This window comes from Callorhinus ursinus, unplaced genomic scaffold (genome assembly GCF_003265705.2).
Source record: "Callorhinus ursinus isolate GAN/ISIS: 27379988/994484 unplaced genomic scaffold, GSC_fseal_2.0 scaffold17, whole genome shotgun sequence".
Taxonomy (NCBI): Eukaryota; Metazoa; Chordata; class Mammalia; order Carnivora; family Otariidae; genus Callorhinus; species Callorhinus ursinus.
Window position 1 is genome coordinate 15178070 of NW_027397079.1, and position 23003 is coordinate 15201072.

At 45.2% G+C, this 23003-nt stretch overlaps 2 protein-coding genes across 4 annotated transcripts in view; one reads left to right on the forward strand and one right to left on the reverse strand.

Moving 5' to 3' along the window:
* STOX2 (storkhead box 2) overlaps positions 1–23003 on the forward strand; it is a 209238-nt gene that overhangs the window by 63464 nt on the left and 122771 nt on the right. The gene's annotated exons all lie outside the window — the stretch shown is intronic.
* Positions 17824–18378, reverse strand: LOC112834793 (ubiquitin-ribosomal protein eL40 fusion protein-like). Its single transcript, XM_073902290.1, has one exon. It carries the CDS (start codon positions 18305–18307, stop codon positions 17921–17923), a length of 387 nt encoding a protein of 128 aa, XP_073758391.1. The 5' UTR covers positions 18308–18378; the 3' UTR covers positions 17824–17920.

Below are 23003 nucleotides of genomic sequence, written 5' to 3' on the forward strand. Positions count from 1 at the left end.
TGTGTGTGTGTGTGTGTGTGTGTGTGTGTGTGTGTGTGTGTGTGTGTGTGTTTAATCTCCAGTTGAGCTTTGCACACGGGGAAAACTCCGTTGAGTGAAAAAGATAGTTTATATTTTCTTTTGAAGACTAACAATTCATTCTCTCACTTCCTGGATAAGGTGCAGAGTGGGGGTGGGGTTGTTGGTTTACCTACCGCCTGGTCCACGAGGTAGACAGAGGCTATAGAAGAGGAGTGAATAATTGCCATGGAAATTGCAATAATTTGCAATTATTGCACACAGAGGGTGCCAAGCTCTGTGAATAAAAGCACTGTTATTTTCCCTAAATGAGCTTGCAGTCTGTTGGGGGAGATATATACAATTTAATAAAAGGCCATGCTCGTGGTACCAAAAATCATTATAGGAATACAGAATTCAGGATGGTTAGAGGAGGGGCTGCTGGAAGGCAGATACAAGGAATTTCAGAGATGCAAAGAGAAAGTCTCGCCAGAGAGGACACAGTGATGTAGACAAAAAGAATAAATGGACTTGGGAATTTGGGAGGTGGAGAGGGAAGGAAAGCAGATTCCTTGCAGAGGAAAATCACCAAGAATGAAGTCCAGAAGGCGTGTAAGTTTGCTCGGGGAAGTATTGTGGAGATATAGGTAGAATTTTGGGGGGGTCGTGTTGTGGAAGGCTTTTTACCACATAGGCGTGGAGAGGCTGTTAAAACGAGTTTAAGCTACTAAGGGATGTGGTCAAATGTTTGGGCAAAATGGAAGGGGGGGTTGACCGTAGATGAGGAAAAAAATGAAGATCCAGCAGGGGTGGTCATGGATCCAATCCAACTCTCCTGGTTTTCGCCAGCAGATCTGGGTCTGAGGAGTCGAGAAAACCCCCAGCCCCGCTGGGGGTGGGGAGGGGGAGGCAAGGATGAACATGCAGGTGGGATTTCAGTTCCTCTGGCGACACAGGCGCGGCAGGTGCCCTAAGCCCTTGCCGTCCACCTTGGAGAGGCCACACCTTCTCTCGGTCTCGGATGACAAGTAAGTGCTCAGCCTGTTCGGGAGGGTCAACTCCCCTCTGAACAAGTGCTCCATTTGCCTGGAAGTCTCATCACTGGTCTCCCCTGGAGTCTCCCCCCGGGTTTCTCTAACTAGCTGCCTCCATGAGATCACATTCTACCGAGTGAGGAAAGAATGTTTTCCACAGAGAACGCGTTCTGACACTCTCAAGATCCTGTTTCTCCTGGTGTTATGAGTAGGATGTTTCAGTTCTTCAGAGCTTCAGGCTATGATTTAAGAGCCATCTGTTTTAATCAGGCCTTTTTTGTGATTTATGGGGAAGAGGAGGGTGTGGGGGGAGGGGGCTGGTATACACTATCTTCTCTTAATTAGATCGGAATTATTATGCAAGGACCAGAAGCCCAGGTGACGGTGTGTTTATATTATCTGATTGCCATTGTTGTTTTTCCTCTAATTGCCCTTTAGCTTAAAGTTTCAAAACCCTTCGAGAGAGGTTTTCTAAAACTGCAACAATTTATATTTTTGGAGCTCTCAGACTTTGGATTTTTAGCATAAAATAACACAATATTTATCTTATGCATATAACTACGCATCACATCTCCCTGCATGAAAAAATGCTTAACGGTTGTATAACATTTACTGTAGTTCAAAGAATTGTTCTATATGGCAGACAGGGAATTATTCCATACGCCATACAAATTCATCTAACCTCCTAGGAAGCCCCTGAAGGAGATCCCGATGTTATTACCACCATAGGATAGGTGAGGATGCTGGAGGAGAGGGAGGTCTTAGTAGCAGGAATGCCACGGCTGAGATTCGAACCCAGGCCCCTGAGATCCGCAGTCCGCCCACACAAATGCGCCATGACACAACCTTTCCTTGGGTAATTTTCACATTTGCTACAATGGGGAAAGGTGCCGCGAGTGCCATTTTTCTAAAAGAAAAAAAAAATTTTAAACATGTTCCAGATCAGAATGATGCATTTCCTACTGTTGATCCCTTTCCCTTCCAGAAATTCTTGTGGCAAATACAAGTGACGTGAAAGGTTGCACGGTGGACTTGGCTTTTAGGATGTGGTAGAGAGAGTGGAGTGACTTGACAGTCAAAAGGAGTGAGTTTCAATCTGAGCTTTGACTCTGACGAGCTCTGGGACATTGTGCAGGTTCATTTACATTTTCCGAAGCCTGTTCTTGATGTGTGAGACTGTTCCAGCTTTAAAGTTCCATGAAGCCATTAACACAGAACGGTGGAGAGAAGGTTCTGGCTGCCCTTGAGAGAGACCTAGGGTGAGGGCTTGTTCCTTTCAGGATGACCAGACCTCGTGGAACTTTGCTGGAAGATGTGGGGCTGGGCGGAACGGGGCTGGCGGGTTCTGCCAAAGAAACATCACCTGTAGGTAAGATTCATCTCATACTAGCGTTTTTTATCTTTTCTGGCATGCTATTTGTCATTTTCATAGAATTGTGGGTTTTTTAAATCCAGATTATAAATGACTGCCATTTGGAACGCTATAACTGTTTCTTGTTAGCACAAGCATCATCGTCACAAGGAACAAAAGTTAAAGGAGTTTGCTTTTCTTTTTTTCTGCAGGTAGTTTTATGAATCAGATTTAACCTGAACCCAGCATCCTGACAGTACGTTGCGTTTAACCGACCACTGTGCTCGGTGGGGACAGTATTCCAGTGGCTCTGACTTTTGAATCAGATGTTTATTCCCATTCTAAATGTAATATCTGATCTGTGAGATTTCTCTTTAGTTTCTCATAGTATTGTAGATGGAAACGTGCACCTGTGCAAAAAGAGTATGAGGAGCTACTACATTAACTGCATTTGCCCCCCAAAAGACATTATTTTTATCATATGGCATCTTGCACTTTTCTTTGGGACCCTCCTCTTCTTGCTCTAAGTTTAACTTTTTTTTTTTTAAATATTATTTGAAAAATCTAGGAGTGGAGTAAAATTTAGGCATACATCAACATCCAATCACCTGGGCCCTCCGTAGGAGGAGGCTCTGAAGTTTGTTTTCTTGTGACGAGAATATCTGGACTGCCAGTTTGGTTGCAAATTAAGCTTTTTCCATTGCTGACTGGGTAGGACTCGAACTGCACTCACCTTAAAGCCTATGAAATATTAGGTCTTGGATAGTTAGGGGAGGCAAAGTAGGGAATATAGGTGTAAATATAGTGGACAGAAATGATCAGTGTATTTTGTTTTGTAAATCAGCGATTTTGTAAATCGGTGTATTTTATTTTGTAAAATCAGGAATATAGGTGTAAATATAGTGGACAGAAATGATCGGTGCATTTTATTTTGTAAATCAGCGATTGAAGTAATTCATCCTCACATTTGATATCTGCGGTACGAATTAGAGGGAAGACAAATAGAGCTACCTTTTGTTTGTAGTTTTTTCTTCCCCCACGAACGGGGGCTATTTTACGTGATAGGGAAATTGGTGGCTACACTTCCTATCATCATGTTTCAGCTGTACATCCACTTGTGAACGGCTTCATAGATCGGAGTAGATCAAGGGAAGTGCATGTTCACCATCCAAACGATTTTCCATGTGCGTGTCTGTTGCGTGTTTAGAAGACAGTTTTTCTTGAAACTTCCATTATCATTTACTGACAGGTCTTTAAGAAATGTCTCCAACATTCTGATTGATTTTGAAACTCCCAGATGGCCTTGAAAACTTACCGGGACTATTTCCCTATTGAGGATTTAGAGAGAGTTTTTTTGTTTTTTTTTTTAATGTGACATAAGGTGCCTGGGTGGCTCAGTCAGTTAAGCGTCTGACTCTTTATTTCGGCTCAGATCATGATCTCAGGGTTGTGAGGTTGAGCCCTGTGTTGGGCTCCATGCTGGGCATGGAGCCTGCTTAAGATTCTCTCTCTGTCCCTTCTCTCTCTCTCTCCCCTCTCCCCCAAAATTAAATAAACGAATAAAATGAAGTTACAAAAAAAATTAACTCAAAATGGATCAAAGACCTAAATGTAAGAGCTAAAACTATAGAACTCCCTCTTTCCCTCTCTCTCTCTTTTTCCCATCTCTAAAAATAAAATAAAATAAAATAAAATAAAATAAATAAAATAAAATAAAATAAAATAAAATAAAATAAAATGAATGAATAAATAAAATGTGACTGAGGAAGGAAGGGTGAAAGAATAGAACTTGTTAATTCCATGAGCCCTAAGGAGTAGAGACTGACATGGTGAAGGACGGGCGTGTCACATGCCCGGTGTTAGTATAGAACACCCACAGCATGCCGGGGATGCAGAAGGAGGAGCTGATTGCTTGCGGAAGTCAGAACTCCTTCAGCCCTTTATTCGTGTTGTTTGACATGTATGTGATAGGGAATCAAATTAATCGGCTGTGTCAACTGATGCCTTTCAGACATGGGAGTGCATCCGAGGTCAAGGATTTGGGCTCTTGCTCAGCAAGTCTGTATTTACCCTAAATGCCTCTCTTCAGCATCATCCCCATGACTGTAGCCTTTCAGTGACATCTGAGGTGAAATGTTAAGAAAACATTTGGACATCGGGCCAATAAATCACAGAAATGATTTCGCTAATAAAGCATAGTGACATTTGAGAGAAGACACTAGAATCCCAGATAGCCACGGACAAGCCCGACTTCAGCTCCTTCCTGTGCCTCTGGGTTGGACAACGGAAGACCTGTCTGAATCCTGCTAGGTTGCTGGGGTGGCGACAAATGTCTTGGCTGTGGTGAAGGTTGCCCAGGCGCACAAAGTCTAGGGAAATGAGCAACTGATCACTGAACTCCAAGGAGGCCTATCACAGCCCACCACATCCTGGCTGCTGAGAAGGATTCAGATACTCAGTTTTTGCCCCGAATGCTAGTCTTTTACCCCAATTCAAGACCTTATGGAATGTAGCAAAACCTCACATGAGCCTGTCTTAACTAAGGTGCCTGGTTTAGCTGAATGTTCTGGTTTATTAAGAGTAAACCTTTGGGGGGCCTGGGTGGCTCAGTCGGTTAAGTGTCTGCCTTTGGCTCAGGTCATGATCCGGGAGTCCTGGGATTGAGCCCTGCATCGGGCTCCCTGCTCAGCGGGGAGTCTGCTTCTCCCTCTACCTCTAACCCTCCACCCTGCTCATGCACTCTCTCTCTCAAATAATGAAATAAACCCTTTTTTCCCCTCTGCTCTTGTCTGTGAAAATGTCTTCAATATGATACGGTGAATACTCATGAATCTTCTTTCTTGTTTATTTGGTGTTTTGAGGATTTCCCCCAGGTTTATTTGACTTTGATATCCATCCTCATGGTAAGAGGATGAGAATGTAACTCTTGGAAATTCAGATTATTTTCTTAAACACTTAAATAAACACCGATTATGTATTTATTTGCTGTGAGAAGGTGCTGGTTAGTGAAGTTAAAGTTTACAAGTACAGTGTGATCTGGCCTGTTTTTAGTGTACATGACGAACAGAAGAAAGCAAGCTGTGTTGTCTTATAACACAGTTTTGCCACCAAAAAGGAAAGAAAACACAATAAAGAAAGCAGAAGTGATGCCTGGGTGGCTCAGTCAGTTAAGTGTCTGCCTTCAGCTCAGGTCATGATCTCAGGGTCCTGGGATCGGGTCCCGCATCAGACTCCCTGCTCGGCGGGGAGTCTGCTTTTCCCTCTTCCTCTGCCCCTCTCCCTGCTTGTGCTGTCTCTGATAAACAAACAAACAAACAAACAAACAAACAAACAAACTCTTTAAAAGAAAAAAAGAAAGCAGAAACCACCAGTTAATAATACTGCCAGAGTCATTAAGTGGGGCTAGAAACTGAGTTATCATTGGAAGCTATTCATAATCCATGTCTGTTATCAGCAGTGCATACAGATTGATGGGTAGAAACAGGTGTTCTTAAGGCATTTCTTTTTTTTTCTGTAGCCTTAGGAATCCCAGGAAAGGTGAAAAACTATAATTTTTCACCTTTCAACGTGCTAAGTTAGATTTTCATCATTGGAAGTAATCTGTGTTAATGTATCTGCATACCACCTATTTATACAGTTGGAAAACAGAGAATGTTTTCATTCCTTAGATTAAACCAGTAAAGGTGAAATTTGGCATAACTGTCAGAATACTAAGACTAGTCATGTATCACACTATTAATTTGTTAGCTCAGAATTTACCTTTATTAATTTTGGCCTTGCTGATTTTAAATGTGATTATGTGGATACAGTCTGGACTAGGGGTTACCTTTGCAGGACGTGTGAAAGGGTTGTTCGATTTTATAATTGTATACATAGACACAATCAGTGACGGTTTAGATTTAAGCGACCATTCTTTGGAAGTTTCCCTATACTTGCAAACATTGATAAGCTATTTAAAAATCATTCCTTTCAGTCTAAAGGAAGCCTGGAGACAGTTCGCTTTTCCTTGCTTCTCGACCGTGATGTGTTCATTCCAGGCTCTATTATGGCAGGACCAAGGAATGGGCTTCTGATTAACAGAGGGCTCCTTTGGATCGGCAGCCCATCATGTGACATGGGGCTCTTTCCCAAAATTTGTCTTGGAGTGGATTTGAAGCAGCTCGGAACTCAAATTTCCAAAGGGAAAATTATTTAAAATAGCAAGTTTTTAATGCCCATTGTGTTCCCGCTTGCGGCTGTGATATATATGATAGCAGCAAGATCTCCAGGCTATAATACGGTTAGATAGTTTGCTCGACTCAGAGGACCAGAGCCACATATGATTCAGATGGTTTGGTGAGCCAGCCCATCAAAGTAGTACATTAATACTCACGTAACCTTACTGGTTATTTCACCGACATTAGGGATTATGTTGGTCTTTTGTACTCTGGACTGTGATGTGAATTACCGCTGAGAATATTGTGTCTTGAGACAATGCATATTGTGGTTTAGAAATTTTGAGTCGGAGAACGCCTGCGTACATATTTGGATTATCAGGACGGGAGTAAACTCTGTTCAATAGCAAGAATCATCAGATGAAAACTCGTTCTTTGAATATTATCGCTTACCCTGTTGGGGTTCTCATAGCACTGCTGTCCTTAGAAGGTCTCTCAACACCATAATTATGAATTTCGGTTGTTACACTGAGCAGGGTCGTGACTTCCAGTCACTATATATGGAAACTGGAAGGGCTGGTTAATAGAACCTTGTTTGTCGATAGAATTATATTCTTTTTTTTTTAAAGATTTTATTTATTTATTTGAGAGAGAGAGAGAGAGAATGAGAGATAGAGAGCACGAGAGGGAAGAGGGTCAGAGGGAGAAACAGACTCCCCACTGAGCGGGGAGCCCGATGCGGGACTTGATCCAGGGACTCCAGGATCATGACCTGAGCCGAAGGCAGTCGCTTAACCAACTGAGCCACCCAGGCGCCCGATAGAATTATATTCTTAAACACAGAGAGGTGTACTTTCTAAGAGGATTCCTTATTTTACAGTTTTTATGAATTCCAACTTTACTTCCCTTGGCAAGCCCACATTCATGGAGTTTATGGAATGTAGGAATGCTCTTGCTTGAGATCTTCTATGATTCTATCCTTTCACTTAAATTTAAGAAACCTAGAAATCATGCAGATGCTGGGGATATGTGGCTTACCTAATGACTGCCTAAAATTAAGTGTGAGCTTTCAGTTTCTTTGATTGTCTTACCGTGTCTTAACGAACATGGCACCACAGTGATGACGCTCTGCTGAGCGGGCACCCTTCCTGGCTGGGCTTAAGAGGGATGCCATCCTTCCAGGGGAGCCAGAGTCTCTATACCTTGGAGTTGGATCTGTTGCCCCGGCTGTGCCCACAGATTTTTGTTTTTATTTTCCTCTCCAACTGTCACCCTCCCTATAACGACTACAAAATCTCTTCAGGGGATAAAAATTCTTCGCCCTCTTCCTGGCTGCCCTTTCAGGAGGCACGTCCGATAGGCATTTCCTGCCCTGTTTTCAAATCTTGCTAAGTTTGGAAAAGTTTTTGAACCTCGCAAAATGCGTATCCTGATCTACTTTCAGTCCTACTGTCAGTGAGTAAAATTACACTAATTGCTTTTAATCTCCTAGTCACTTTAGCTTTGCTATGAGAACATTGTGGTATTTGTGAACAGGCTTTTGTGCCAGAAAAATAACATAAAACCATTGCTCAGAAACATAGTGCCATTAGGAGCCTTCAGCAGCACATAATAATGGCAATTAATGACAATCAGGGCTAACGTACTGCCTGCCACATCTGACTTTTTTTTTTTTAAAGGAGCAAAGCATATGAAGTTTATTTTATTATTATTATTATTTTTTTTTACTTTGTGCGAGTATTTTTACATCTGCTTGTGATTATTCTGCCTTGTAACTACCACCTCAGGCCCAGTTCTTTTTAGGGGGAAAAAAAATGAATTCCTTATGTAATAAGTTATCGTTTGGAAAATTTCTCTGACAGACCGTGAGCTCTTCTTATGAAACATTCAATATGAAAAAAAAGTATGGCTATAATTCACTACAGAAATATGGGTTTCTAATGGCAAGATAGTGGATTTTATGTAGCCCAGTTAGTTATTTTTGCGAGGATGAAAATTTGTACCTCATATATTAATGTAATAATGTAATATGAAGTGTTGCAGAATAAAATTAAAAAACCCTATCATATGGATCAGCTGGAGCTTGGACCAAGACAGCATGGCATAAGGGGGAACCATTTGGATCTTGCTCAAGATGACTTATTTATTAGAAATATCTTCAGCTCGGGATTGTACTGGAGCATACACTCTAAAGGAGGACTATGGTCAGATTCCAGAACATGTATAAACATTATATGTACTTAAAAAAAAAAAAACACAGGGGCATTTAAAAAATTTAAATATAAGGGAGAAACAAAGGCTGTGTGTCAGAGGCTTGAAATAGCATATTTAACATTGATAACAAAAGGAGCTTCTTGCAGATTGTGAAGTGGTGGTTTTTAAAATTAGAAACCGGGTATGTTGTAACCTAAGAAGCATTTGATAGAGCTGTTGCTAGGGTGAGGGTACCGCTTTTGCCAAAATCTGAGTAAATAAACAAGATAAACCCACATAAATTGATGGCTCTGGTCCTCATAACTCATTGACCATCTGCTTATTATTTTTTTTTTTTCTTAAATCCCTTCTTTTCTCACCCTGCAATATCTGTGTATCTGACACTTTGGCATTCGGATCGGCTGTAATGAGATTAGTCACTCGTCTTTGTGGTGGTTCTGCTCTTGGCTTTTCAGCGAAAGTTTGAAGGACCATGAAAACCCCAGAATCAACTGTAAGACATAAAATGTTCGGCAAGTCACATTCTGAGACTTGTGTGTAAGCCACGAATGTCACTTCTCAGATTTGGCAAGTGTTGCCTTGTCTTCAGAAGCTGTCTCTTTATCTTTCATGGGGAGAGGGTCTCCAGTCTTTCCCCTCCAGGTTATATCTTGTTGGCACGCTCTGATCTGTCTGTACACATCTGCATATTGTGCATGTGTAGACATTTGGAGGATTGGTTTATTTTCTGGAACGTTCTGTCGAGCTTTCTAGGAGAGCATGGAAGACTGCCTTCACAACTATTAAAGGACAACTGCGCTAGCCACACCCACCCACCGCGTGCACCCTTTTGTCTGAAACACTGGGACTTGGGGACTGTTTTCACGGAGACCATGGGCATAATGACACCACCCCTCACTATCTCACAGGTAGGCTGGAAGCATCCCGAGACAGTGTGCGTGCTCACAGGCTTGGAGTTCTTGCAAGAGAGCGCTTTCAACCAGGCATGTAATTAGCTTCATCCCCATTATTATCTGTGCTTCTCCTAAACATTTCCCAGGGAAGCTCCACGGTGACGCTGCGTGGCCGCTGTGGATGCGGCCGGGGCTGCCCTGCCTCTGGATGGCTTCATTTTCCCAGGACCATCCCTCCAGGGCTTGGCAGGCGGTGAGTTTGAAATAGCATCATCTCTGCCGGGCGGTGTGGACGAGCTCTGTTCTCCAGACTTGCCGTCCCCTCCATCCTGGCAGGTGCCTTTTGGTGCCCAGGGGCCCACCTCCCCCCCCCGCCCCGCCACATGGGCTGGACATTGGAGACAGTTTTGCTCATGGCTCCTAGGCAGTCAGTAAGTGGACAGTCCTTCCGATCTTGCTCAGAGAAGTGACGTTCTGACTCAGACGTGGTTGTACCCAGAGCCTAGCAGATGGCCAGAAGCAGATTGCAGAGACTTGGAGGGACTAAACGTGGCTTGGAGCCACGTCTCCAGTTGGGCTGATTTCTTACCAGTGTCATCGTGAGGAAGTCTTCACGCCCTGGGACAAGTGACCCTCTTGTCAGTCATCTCTCCTTGGGTGTGCCTGTCAGTGTCCTACTCTGCTCTCCAGGCCCAGCCACCCCAAGTCCTGATTGAATAAGAGTCTTTTTTTTTTTTTTTTTTTTTTTACTTCCTGCCTCTCAGAGAAGGGGGGAGGCGTGTGGTCAGAGCTTAGATGCGCACTCGGGTCGACTGCTGGAGATGTCAGCGTCTCTGGGAGACTAAAGATTTTTAATGAGCTTTTAGCACTCGGTTGAGTGTTTTAAAATGTACTTATTATTTTAAGCAATTGTACAGAACTCTCTCCACTCTTACTTTTATTTTCTTGGTGGTAGAACTGTGCACATATTTATGCAGAGACCATACCTGTATATTTTAGGGTTTTACGGCAGAAGTTAAATTTGCACGTTGTGGGATATCTTGGGTTTGGGTGCATACTCAAGAAGAGAGTCCCATCCATTTCAAGAGCTCCCATTCCTCAGACTTCCTGTGACTCTTTGCGGCCTCTCTCACTGGCCAACATTCCGCCCAAGGCAGTGGCCAGCGGAGCCCATCAGTAGGGGCTTGAAGCCGTGGGGATTATGGAGAAACTGAACTCCACTCCTTCTTTCAGTTCTTACTCTCTTAAAAACACGCAGGCTCTTTTTGTCTTTCTCTTTCTTCACCCCCGCCCCTCCTTCCTACGGGCTTTAATCCCAGCCAGGTAGTGGTGAATGCCAAGGTCAAGGTTTTAGAGATGGGACAGAAAGGAGAGGCATTGTGGTTCTGTTTTCTTCTCCTTGCTGCTAGCACTCTCCCCTGGCCAAATGGTTTTTCTAGGGGGTCTCTGCACCTGCCCAGGCCGCGTCTCCTTTTGGGGGAAGGATCGGGGACTGCTGACTATGGGCTGTGTTCCTTGGAAAGTTCTCTCTCACACGCCAGGGGAGCCAGCAACCCTGGGAAGCCGGGCAGCCAGCCTCCACGCTGCTAGTCTTCTCCTGCCTTCCACGTGACAGTGGTTGGTGGCTCTCTGCACGGGGCTCTGAGAAGCATGAGTGCCCGGATGTGTTCTATCAAAAGATGGAAGAAGAGGAGGGTCAACTTAAAACCTGGCTCTTGAGAATGATGGAGTTTTGCTTATTTTAGGTTTACGTCAATACTTGAGATAGCGTCGACCCAGAGACCCCCAAGTCAGCTAGAGTTTCTCCGGGAACGTTTTGCCCACGCTCACCTTGAACCTCACGTCCTCCCCAAGAGGTACAGATCTCCTGTTGACCCCTGTTCTGTTTCCCGGGGACACCTGAACCCTGTCCCTGACACACACACTTCTTTGACAGAGACCAAGTCTATAATTTGAACATTAAGGGGAGACTCCAAGCCGTCCGAGTCATTACCCCCAACTTGGCCGGGCCCCAAGCACTTGGCAGTCTCCCAAACATGCCTGCAAAGACTGTGTGTGCTGGCCTTCCAGAGAGTCTAGGAAGTCTGGGCTTTGTTTCCTAGGGGGAAATGACAGCTTTGGCTCGGCAACCTACCTGGTTGGCTCTGACCAGTAAGTGGATGATGAATAGGCTTCTTGGTGTTCCTTGTTTATAGTATTAAAATCCAGAAATGGAAGTTCCACCAGAGAGGAGACTTTTACAAATGAAAGTAGTCAGTCACGTGAAGCCCGGGACGAGGAGGCGAGGTTGCCAACGTGAAGTGATTTGAGAGGTGCTAAAAGGCGCCACCTGCACAAAGGCTGTCTGCCCAGCTGTTAGTAATTCTCAGCATCCAGTGGGGGACTGACCAGCTGTGGCCTGAGCCAAGTCGCTTAACTGCTGTGCCCCCCACTTTCTTGTCTATGGAGCAGAGTGGGTCAGGGGTTGCCAGGTAGGTAATGTCAATGGGTGAAGTAGGCCAAGTAGGCATTCTTGTCTGTCATTTCTTAAACCACGTGGCCCCCTGTGTACCGCCGTGACTTGAGAACTGAGAAATATGGTGTGAGAAAAGTTTACAACAGTGCATGCATCATGATACACAGTCCTGGACATTCGGCTTCTGTGTTGGAGAGGGCTGTGGTGCTCTGGGGTCCTGGAGAGCCGTGTGGTCCATCCCGAGGGCCGTTACTCAGCGCCTGTGTTGGTTGCCACTGAAGAATAAAGGCCCTATGTTAGGGTATCTTCGGATTTCTTTTTCATGCTGTGGATCTGTAAAAATTTCCCCATTGCTGAAAACAGTTGGAGGACCCCCAAAAAATAAAATAAAACACACGTGAGCTGAATTTGACAGTTTCCTATTTTGGGGATAAAAAACAATCTTGAAGTTCTTTGTAGCTCAAAGTTCAATGGGTCTTTGGTTTTTATTACCCTGAACTAGAATCCTGTCGCTCAGAATGTGGTCCGTGGACCAGGACCAGCTCCGGTTCTGGGAGCCTGGGAGAAATGAAGCGTCTCAGACCCCTGCCCCAGACTACACAGACCCCAAACATAGCGGTTAGAGAAACGGTAGGTGAGAATATCCTTTCAGGAAAGGTCCTGCTGAAATATTTCAGAGTAGGGGAAAACATGAATACTCACTGGTCAGTTAACATGAATCCAGTCTTTAGATTAATTCACTGACAGGAAGAATGAATGGGTCAAACACATGAAAATTTGTTTTGTTGAAAGGAGAAAATAATAAGGCTTGTGACTTTGGTTGCGAGGTTTTGAATTCTCGGGGCAGCCGGGTGAGATGTGTGAAAGCTTCTGGTTGAGGATAGAGGTTTTTTGTTTTTTGTTTTAACTTTATTAAGAATCATAAGCACCTACCTGATGCCACACTGTGCTTATAAACCCTTTCCCGTAATTTATCTTATTAAGTTGTGACAACAGTATTTTGAGGCAAAGATGATCACTTGAATGTTTTGGATGAAGAAACCGGAGTTGTAGAAAAGCTTAAGAAACCAGCCACCCAAGGCCACTTCTGAGGAGGAGAAAGGACTGGGATTTGCACCCAGGACAGCTGGATGCCCAAAGAGCTGGACAGTTCAGGTTTCTTTTCTGTGCCTTTGCCACGGCCTGGCCTTGCCGGAGACACTTGCAGATTCACTGACCCTGCCCACCGAAGGTCCAGAATTTCCAGGAATGAATCAGACTGCAACGCAGGCCTTATGATGCCACGTCCCCCTGATTCACTGCGTTTTATTTTTTACTTGTTTTTTGGGGGAAAGACTGTTTCTTCGATCTTTGATGGCCAGTAAAAAGTGAGAGCAGCTCCAAGATAAGAAATATTTGTCACTTCATAAGGACCAATTTTTGTGTCTTCACAGTTGTTTCCTGCACTTATTTCATCCGGGAAGTTGGTTCCTGAGTTTGACTTTTGAATGAGAATTGCAGACAGTAGCAAATGTGGAACATTCACATGGTTTTGGTGTGTGTGTGGCGGGGGGGGGGGGGGGGGGGAGGGGAACTGAAGGAGTGTGAATTTAAAAAGCTTGTTTGTTGTGCACCTTTTATGAAAAAGTTTCCCCTGTAAGGACCGCTTCACTTTATTATTTAACATTTCAAAGGATTTTGGAAGGACTCTGCCTTCCCAAAGGTTGCCAAAGATTTTAGCTATTGTCATCCTTAGACTTCAAAGCAGAAACTGCAGGCTCTTTTAATGCCAATGCTTTTAATCTTAACCTTTGTATTGAGATTAGGAACACAAAGAGTAGCCTGTGAGGGGCAAGCTGCATTTTGTTTTGTTTTGCTTTGTTTTTCTTTTTTCCCAAAGAGTTACAATGAACACTCCACTCTCTGGAATTGTTCTTTACTCACTGATAGATTTTTAAATTTTTTTTTGAGTTCGAAACTATGTTGAAATCTGCACAGTGGGATCTGTCATTAAAAAAAATGGAGTGAGGGAAGGCCTTGGCACTTACAAATCAACTTCATGTGCTCACAGCCTGTTTCCATAAAGGATACAAAGCCATAAATCTCTCTCAAAGTATCTTCTGTGTGTTGCGATTTCGGTGTTTGAAGGGTATATATGCGCAATGCGGGGGGTGGCATAAATTAGTTGCGGTGACGTCAAGCAGTCTTGGCCCAGCCTCCATGGACCCTTTGCCCAAGGGATCCCCCTATTTTAGCTGCTGTCCCCCCTGCCTCTCACCACACCTGCCTTCCCCACCCCCACCGCCCCTGCACACTCCATTCACACTCCTTCTTGCTCTCAGCCGTGGGTCAAACGTGGATGTATTGTACAGCTTCTCCACAGAATAAAAACCGCCCAGAAGCACGCCGTGGAGGGAGCCACAGAACTGTGGCGTGGTGTCACGAGCTCTTGTAGGTCTTGGCGTGAGTCCACGAAGTGGCTGGACAGCGGGCTACAGGTAGTGGTTTTCTCTTCTAATTGCAATAACCCTACGTCCAAGCAACATCCATCTCAAGGACAGCATTTCTCGTGGCAACATTCACGGGCAGCAGTGTATGTATCTTCTTGGAGAAATAACATGGGGGCACGGTTTCAGGAGGTACGAGTGGCTGGTTGGTTTGCTGCTGCCGAGTCCAGGGAGAGGTTAGTGGGGACGGTTTTCGGTGTGTGGCTGGCTTCATAGGAGGCTCAGGCGTTGGGAGACAAGGAGAACAGGGATCAGTTAGGCTTGAGAAGAGTGGAGGAGAGGACTGTGGGAAAGCGGTAGCGTGTGTGATCGGGCCAACAGCCCTGACTCCCAAGTCAGAGACGTGGGGCCTGGTCCTCTGCGTCCTGCCGCCCAGCCGCATAGCCTTGGGAAGAACATTCACTGCCTCACCAAAGTGTAGGTGCAGAAGACGACTTTAAAAGTCTTCTTTTTCAGCTCTCAGACTATTTGATTCTAACCTAATGACTGAGTTTGACCCAGTCAACCAACCAACCAAATAAGGCACCCTCCATTCAAAAGTCTCCACGAGGAGAACCGAACGTTGTGCTAATTTTGCAGAGGAACTGAAAGCTACCGTTAGAATTTTTTACTTTTAATTTAAATTTTTTAAATTTTTTTACTTTTAAGTGATCTCCACACCCAACGTGGGGCTCGAACTCACAACCCCGAGGTCAAGAGTCGCAGGCTGTATTGACTGAGCCAGCCAGGTGCCCCGAAACTGTTAGAATGTCATGGCCAGATCAGGAACAAAGATAATTTTGTCATCTACATTAAATATGACCAGAAAAAGTGTTTCTGGGGTCCGGGAAAATGGAAAAGACAAAACTGAAATGTTTAGGTTTGAATTAAGTTGGGGGCATCTGTGCCGCTAAAGACAAGGCGGAGAGAACTGGAGAGATTAAAAAAGATCGTGAATGGGAGAGCAGAAAGACTGGACCACATCTCTGTTCGTTATTTTCCCCTCCTTTTAAGATTTGAGCAACCGAAGTGTGAAATTTGGGGATCTTACCTCTAACAGATGAAGAACACTGTAGGGTAATAAATTTGACTGGTAACTCATTTCTGAATAGGACTTAATGACCTTTTAAAATCTGTGTAAAAACTCTCAGGAGGAAAATTTCCCAAGGAATACATGTTACTGTTGGATTTTTAAGGTGTAGAATACCGTATATAACAATGAGCTTTGTCTCATCGGTTGGATGGTTCATGCTTCAGATGCCAAGCAAAAGAATGGAGACGAAAACGTTCTCGAAATATGACAAAAGACACTGTTGGTGGTGTAGGTCCCTTCAAGATCCTTTCTGTCTTCAATGACAGCAAAGTAAAGTGTCTTGTCTGAGCTCCAAGGGCTGCTCAAGTTACCCATACGCTCAGCGATCGTCCGGGAAAGAAGTACAACCTCAGGCAGGTTCCAAGAGGGAGAGGAAGTCTCTGGCCCGTTCGTGGAGAACAAGAAAAGGCTTGGTCAGTATATTAAAAGGATATCACTGTGGCACATCTTGGACTCTCAGGTATTTGTTAAATGACGAAATGAGATTGTCGTTTATGAAAACGGGATTCCAACATGAATCTATTGCCTAGGGCACATAGGAAAACCTGATGAAAGTATTGAAATCTCCCTATAAGAGGATTTTTAGGCAGAAATGCCCAAAAAGAGTGATTTTTCTATGCTCCCTTGTGCTGTTCCCATTTCCACTCAAACCTAGTTCATACTTTGGTTTAGAACTTCCGTCTGATTTCATTCTGTGTGTCGTGTGAGCTATCATCTGGGTTGCTTCGTAACACTGACAAATATTGACCAGAATCATTTCTGATGGAGACATCTTTAGGCACCGTCCATTCTAGCGGTAGAACTAATTTGAACCAGTAACTTTAAAATACCTGATTTCAACTGGTTGGAACTTGAACTGATCTAGAACTGAGTGAAGGACATGTGATGAGGGCCCCAGTGGAAGTACCATTCTGTGACGTGCTTTGTGACCCACAGGGCTATGTGAGAAGTATGGGTAAGCGACAGATAGTAGGACTTTAGGTCTAATGTACATAAATACCCAACTCACTGTTCTGAGAAATTACAGTGGAAATGTTTGTTCTAAAACAGATCCCAGCCTGTTGTGTCTTTACAAGGACTCCCAAAATGGAATTTGGGAAACTGAATCCCTGAGATGAAATGCTATTCCCTTGATCCGACTTAGACCCTCTGTTTTTCTGTAAAGGAGTCTTCTGTTCATTGACCCTTTTACTTTGCCTATACATTGATCTTTACGGGCTCCTGAGTGCTGGGCTCCCACTTTTTAAAGCAATTATAAAAGAGAAAACAGGGCATTTCCCAGACATAAAACTCTTTCTCACGTCCCAGCGGGTCAGTTAATCCTGGGATACTGCATTCTACCCGGATTCTGGGGTCTGCTTCTGGCCACATAAAGAGGAAAAAAGCCAGCACTTTGGGCAATGTTAGAAAATCCCTTTCTTCCAACATTTAGGTTGAACGCTTCGTGTTTGTCGTCGAGCACATGTACTGTAGAATTTTAGCAGCTGTTGGGATTTATTGTGCCCGGGTTGCACTTTAAACTGCTTGTCTGACATATTTTGCTGCTTATTTTTAAGTGGGCTTCGTATTTCATAGAATCTTGTAGCTGGAAAAGAGCTCAGAAAACTTCTGGCCTGACCCATTTGCCTTAGACACGAAGCAACAAACCGGCAGGAGTCAACAGACCGGCTCAAGGTCACAGAGCCCGGAAGTGGCCAAACCCAGGCGAGAACCCATATCCTGCCTCCTGCGTAAGTGTTTCCGGTTGCTTATTTCCAGATGGGATGTGGTGATATTTTTCACCTCCGTCCAGCCCCGGGAGGACAGTTTCCCAAGGAATGCATGTTATTGTTGGAGATTTATAAAACTTAGGCCATTTTATGTAGCTGTTACTTTTTTTCCTTTTTGCTGTGCACCATTTCTAATGGGTACAAAGGTGGAGAGCCTCGAGCGTAAACCAACAGCCAGCTGCAATGATTTTCAGCTTATGGCTCGCCTTGCTTCATCTGCATCCCTCCTGACTCTCCCACCCGGGTTGTTTTGAAGCAAACCTGGACATCCTATTATTTCACCCATAAATCTTTCGGTATGCGCCTCCAAAAGATGAATGCTTTTTTTAAAAAACAAAACCAAACCCATAACTATCATGCTATTATTTTTTTTTATTTTTTTTTATTTTTTTTACTGCTCCAGTCAATGAAAGGGAAACTTTATTGAGGCCCCAGGCCCTTGGGGCTTGGGCAGGAAGCTGCCCTGTGGGCAAAGGAAGAGCCGGTGGAGGGGCCTTATTTGACCTTCTTTTTGGGGCGCAGGTTGTTAGTGTGGCCGCACTTCTTCTTGCGGCAGTGGACAGCACGGGGGTGCAGGCGAGCGTAACACTTGCGGCAGATCATCTTGTCACAGTTGTATTTCTGGGCCAGCTGGCGGAGGGAAGGCTCAATGATGCCACCCCGGAGGCGAAGCACCAAGTGCAGGGTGGACTCTTTCTGGATATTATAGTCTGACAGAGTACGGCCATCTTCCAGCTGTTTGCCCGCAAAAATCAGACGCTGCTGGTCAGGCGGGATGCCCTCCTTGTCTTGGATTTTGGCTTTGACATTCTCAATAGTGTCATTGGGCTCGACCTCGAGGGTGATGGTCTTGCCCGTCAGGGTCTTCACAAAGATCTGCATCTCTGCGTCTGCTGGCGCGAATCCGCAAGGCCGCCGCCACCCAAACCACTCGACCACCTCGTTGAAGAAAAAGAGGGTTACCATGCTATTATTAACCTAAATAAATTAGCAGTAATTCCATAACGTCACAGAATATCCCAGAACCTTTTAAAGACTCTATTAGAAATACTATTTGACCATTTTACTTTCAGTATTTTTTTTTTTTCAAAGGAGAAACAAACTCTGTTAAGAATGGGTTGCTGGAGTGGTGGGGTGTGGGAGGGATGGGGTGGCTGGGTGATAGACATTGGGGAGGGTATGTGCTATGGTGAGCGCTGTAAATTGTGTAAGACTGATGAATCACAGACCTGTACCTCTGAAACAAATAATACATTATATGTTTTTTTAAGAAAAAAGATAGCAGGAAGGGAAAAATGAAGGGGGGGAAATCAGAGGGGGAGATGAACCATGAGAGACGATGGACTCTGAGAAACAAACGGGGGGTTCTAGAGGGGAGGGGGTGGGGGGATGGGTTAGCCTGGTGATGGGTATTAAAGAGGGCATGAACTGCATGGAGCACTGGGTGTTATATGCAAACCATGAATCATGGAACACTACATCAAAAACTAATGATGTAATGTATGGTGATTAACATAACATAATAAAATGAAATTAAAAAAACGAATGGTGGGTGTTTTAGGTCAATGAAAAGAGAGAGGGGCTAATCAGGGACTGTAAATATCAGTGATAAAAACCTGCCATGCCTTTACAATCACTGAGGAATTTACTAGATATTCATTTGATTTTTGGAGCATTTTAATTCTCCTTTCTCCCGAAACTAGCCAATTTTAATACGATGTTTTCCAAAGACATTGCAGCTATTGTTTTCATATCGGGTTGAGTTAAGGATCCGGAGATTTAAAGAAACTTATCATCACCGAGAAGGGGAAAGTCATGGTGATTTTGGGTGGTGGGTCCATCACTGATTTTTCCTTCCCATCAGCAGATGTGAATAGCCCGGGCTCCTCGAACTCTGGTTTCCTAGGATGGGCTATAAAATATTTTACAGTTAGAGACGTGTTCTGTTGACTGCAAGTGACGTTCCAAGGAAGCATGTTAGGGGAGACAGGCTGATGCTTGAGGGGCACATGGTTGATATTGCATTGCTTGTTTCTTCGACCTCTCCTTTTACTTTTTTAAAAAATTTTTAAAGGATTTTTTTTACATTTTATTTCTTAAAGATTATTTATTTACTCATTTGACAGAGAGAGAGAGAGAGAGAGACAGCGAGAGAGGGAACACAAGCAGGGGGAGTGGGAGAGGGAGAGGCAGGTTTCCCGCGGAGCAGGGAGCCCGATGTGGGGCTCGATCCCAGGACCCTGGGATCCTGACCCGAGCCGAAGGCAGATGCTTAACCGACTGAGCCACCCAGGCGCCCCCAGACCTCTCCTTTAAAATGTCTTCAGTGAGAGAAGCCAAGAGCAGGTTTTGAATGAATACCCCACCTCAGTAGTATCTCCAGACTGGCCTGGCATTTCGTGTTGCCGGATACAGAGCATGTAACAAGAATTTCCTCCTTGCTCATCTGGTGTCATGAGAAAGCTATGAATTTTGTCAGGCTGGCTAAAACCAGACGTTTTCTTCCTTAGAGAAAAGGTAGGGAGAGTTGGGTCCTGGGGGTGGAAAGCAGGAAGCCGGACTTTCCAGCAACCAGCAGGTGTTAGCCACGACCGCACGGTGTATGCAGCCACCGGGGGGGCAGGAGAAACCGCAGCCACCGGGGAGGGACAGCGTGCGCCCGGGTGCCCGCTCCTGTCGCCGCACCCCTGAAAGCCGACCGCGGACAGAAGTGTGATCTGAAGGCAGCCTCAGGCTTGCTCTAAGTAGGTCACACTGACCTCCGGGATGACATGAAAACCGGTGTCACGCGCTGCTCGGGGGCACAGATACACCTGTGATTTGCTTGCTCTCCCCTCTCGGTCACCAGCTTCCCCACAACGTGCCATCCGGTATTTGCTGCTGTTGTGTGCCTTTTCTCTCTGCCGGTGGTCCTGGCTGGTCCAAGAAGCACACGGGTTTCAGGAAAACAACAACAACGAGAGAGGGAGGAATTATAGAGCTGATCGATCCTAGGGCTGGAACAGCTGTTCGTGATTCGGGGTGAGCCCTGGGTCTCCAGGGCCTGTGCTCTGGGATCAGCACCTCCCGTCCTCGGCCTCTTAGGCCCAGTGGGGCTGTGGGGACTCTGGTTCTTGTGCCCAGAGACAAATGAGGCTCCTCCATCCATGGGAGCTGCGCTGGGCCGGCCCCCTCGTATTTGCTTTGTTAGTGGTGCTGAGGAAGGAAGAGGAGACGCCGCAGCTTCTGGAAGCTAAACAATGTGGACGTCCAGCCTGATGCATGAGGACAATTTCTGTCTCCCTCCCTGATAGTTCATTTATCCACAACCCTGCTCGTTCAACCCGTTGGTGTGTAACTCCGACTGTGGGAATGAGAGGCAGCCCACCTTCAAAATTGCTTATTTGTTTACCTATTACAGTGGGCTCATTTATTACAATCGGTTAATAGCCAAAGGCCCAAGCTAGTAGAGCATACCCTACAAAGAGAACCGTAGCCACCTCTGTAACAATGCCCGCGTGGAAGGCACTGGAAGGGTTCCAGCGTCACCCCGTCTCCTCGGCTCCTGTCATCTGAGATCGCTGACCAGGGGGAGTGAACTTCCCCGGCCCAGAGATTGGGCCCCACGTGGCAGGGTGGACACAGAGGGTTCTGGAAGGAAATAAGGATCAGGGGGCAGAAGCAAGGGGTCCAAAAGCCTGTGAAGGCTAGAGGTTGTGACGGGGTTAAAGGTGGTTGCTTGGCAGGGGTTGCAGATGAGGGTCGTGAGGGCTGCCTGTTGCGGAGGAGAAAGAAGGGAGCAAGGCTCCTCGTACTTAAGAGATGCTTTGCAAATGGAATGTTTCTCCCTGGGGGCCACCCGGATTTTTCAGTAACACAAACCTGGAGAGTTAATCCTGCCTGCGTGTCTGTGAGTCCCTCCAGGGTGCTTGGGGACACAGGAGAAGGGGAGAGCGCTAACTAAACGCCTGGGCAGAGGTTGGCATTTCTTCCCAGGTGTAGAACAAGGACAAACCCAGACCGGAAGGAGGCACCCGTGAGTAGGGCAAGATGCGCAGGAAAGGACAAGCGACAGCGGTCTTTTTCTTCCAACTGTCTTTCTCTCTGATACCCTTTTACCCTCCGAACAGCAGGTCTGGAACACTGACATCCATCAGTTGAACACAGAACAACCCTTAATGACAACCGCCTACCACCGCCTTTCCCCTCTTCCTCCCTTCCTACTGCAAAGAGTCTCTATTTATTTATCTATTTTTAAAGATTTTCTTTATTTATTTGACAGAGAGAGACACAGCAAGAGAAGGAACACAAGCAGGGGGAGCAGCAGAGGGAGAGGCAGGCTCCCCGCCAAGCAGGGAGTCTGATGCGGGGCTTGATCCCAGGACCCCGGGATCATGACCTGAGCCGAAGGCAGACGCTTAACGACTGAGCCTCCCACGCGCCCCAGAAAATAGTCTTTAAATACCTTCTATGCACAAACAATAATGCTGGGTACTTGGAGGACATGTCCCTGTCCATGTTGAGAATTCTTTTCTAGGGCACACCAGCTCATAGCATTAAGCAGACCCACCCTGCCCAAGGATGTTTTAACGACGAAGGTGTCATTCACATCAGGAATTTATAGAGCAATGACAACCGTTTTTTTGGAGAGACAAAGTAACGTGTCCTTAGGGTATTCTAGCCCCCCCCTTCCCCCAGTTGTCACAAAGGTACTGTATAAGCTGGGTCTGAATCTAGGCTCTGAATCTACCTGCTTTCTCCCCTTTATAATCAGACGCATTACTGCTAATGATTGAACTGAGTAAATAGTTGTTAGCAGGCACTGCTGAGCACTTTACGTACATTTTCATATTCATTCTTCACATAACATTAGGGGAAAGCTATTTTTCCCATTTTTACCTTAGAGGAAATGAAGGCTTAGCAAAAATGCTGGACTTTGCTCAAGGTTATGCATCTAATAAATGTTGGATCCGGGCTCCCAAGCCCAGGCTCTTCTTAATACCTTAGAATGGTAGGCAAAATATCTGAGACCCATCTGTATCCTCATACCCCATGGGAAAAAATACGGTGTTGGAGACCTCCATTTCTCTTCATTATTCCTGAGACAACTTCCTTTTTCAAAGGATGGGGATCAAGGCTCCAACCAAGAACCTCTCCTTAGACTATGCCCCTCAAACAGTGATAATAGTAGCTAACATTTACAATGCTTCCTCTGTATTAGCTGTTGTTCCAAGCTGTTCATGTGGATTAATTTATTTGAACCTTATGGCAGCCCTGAGTTCTATTTTATATATATATATATAGGTATACACACATTTTTTTTTTTTAAAGTAAGCTCCACACTCAGGGCTTGAACTCACAACACTGAGATCAAGATCTGAGCTGAGATTGAGAGTTGGACACCCAACCGACGGAGCCACCCGGGTGCCCCCTGAGAGTTCTATTATTAGCCCCATTTTACAGTTGAGAATTTTGAGGCACAGGGATGCCCACACAGGGACTATCAGTGGCCCAGTGCATTTGGCCGGGGCCGGCGGGCTCCAGAGTCTCCACCCACGGCCTCTCTGACGTGCCACCTGGATCACAGGTACTACTGAGG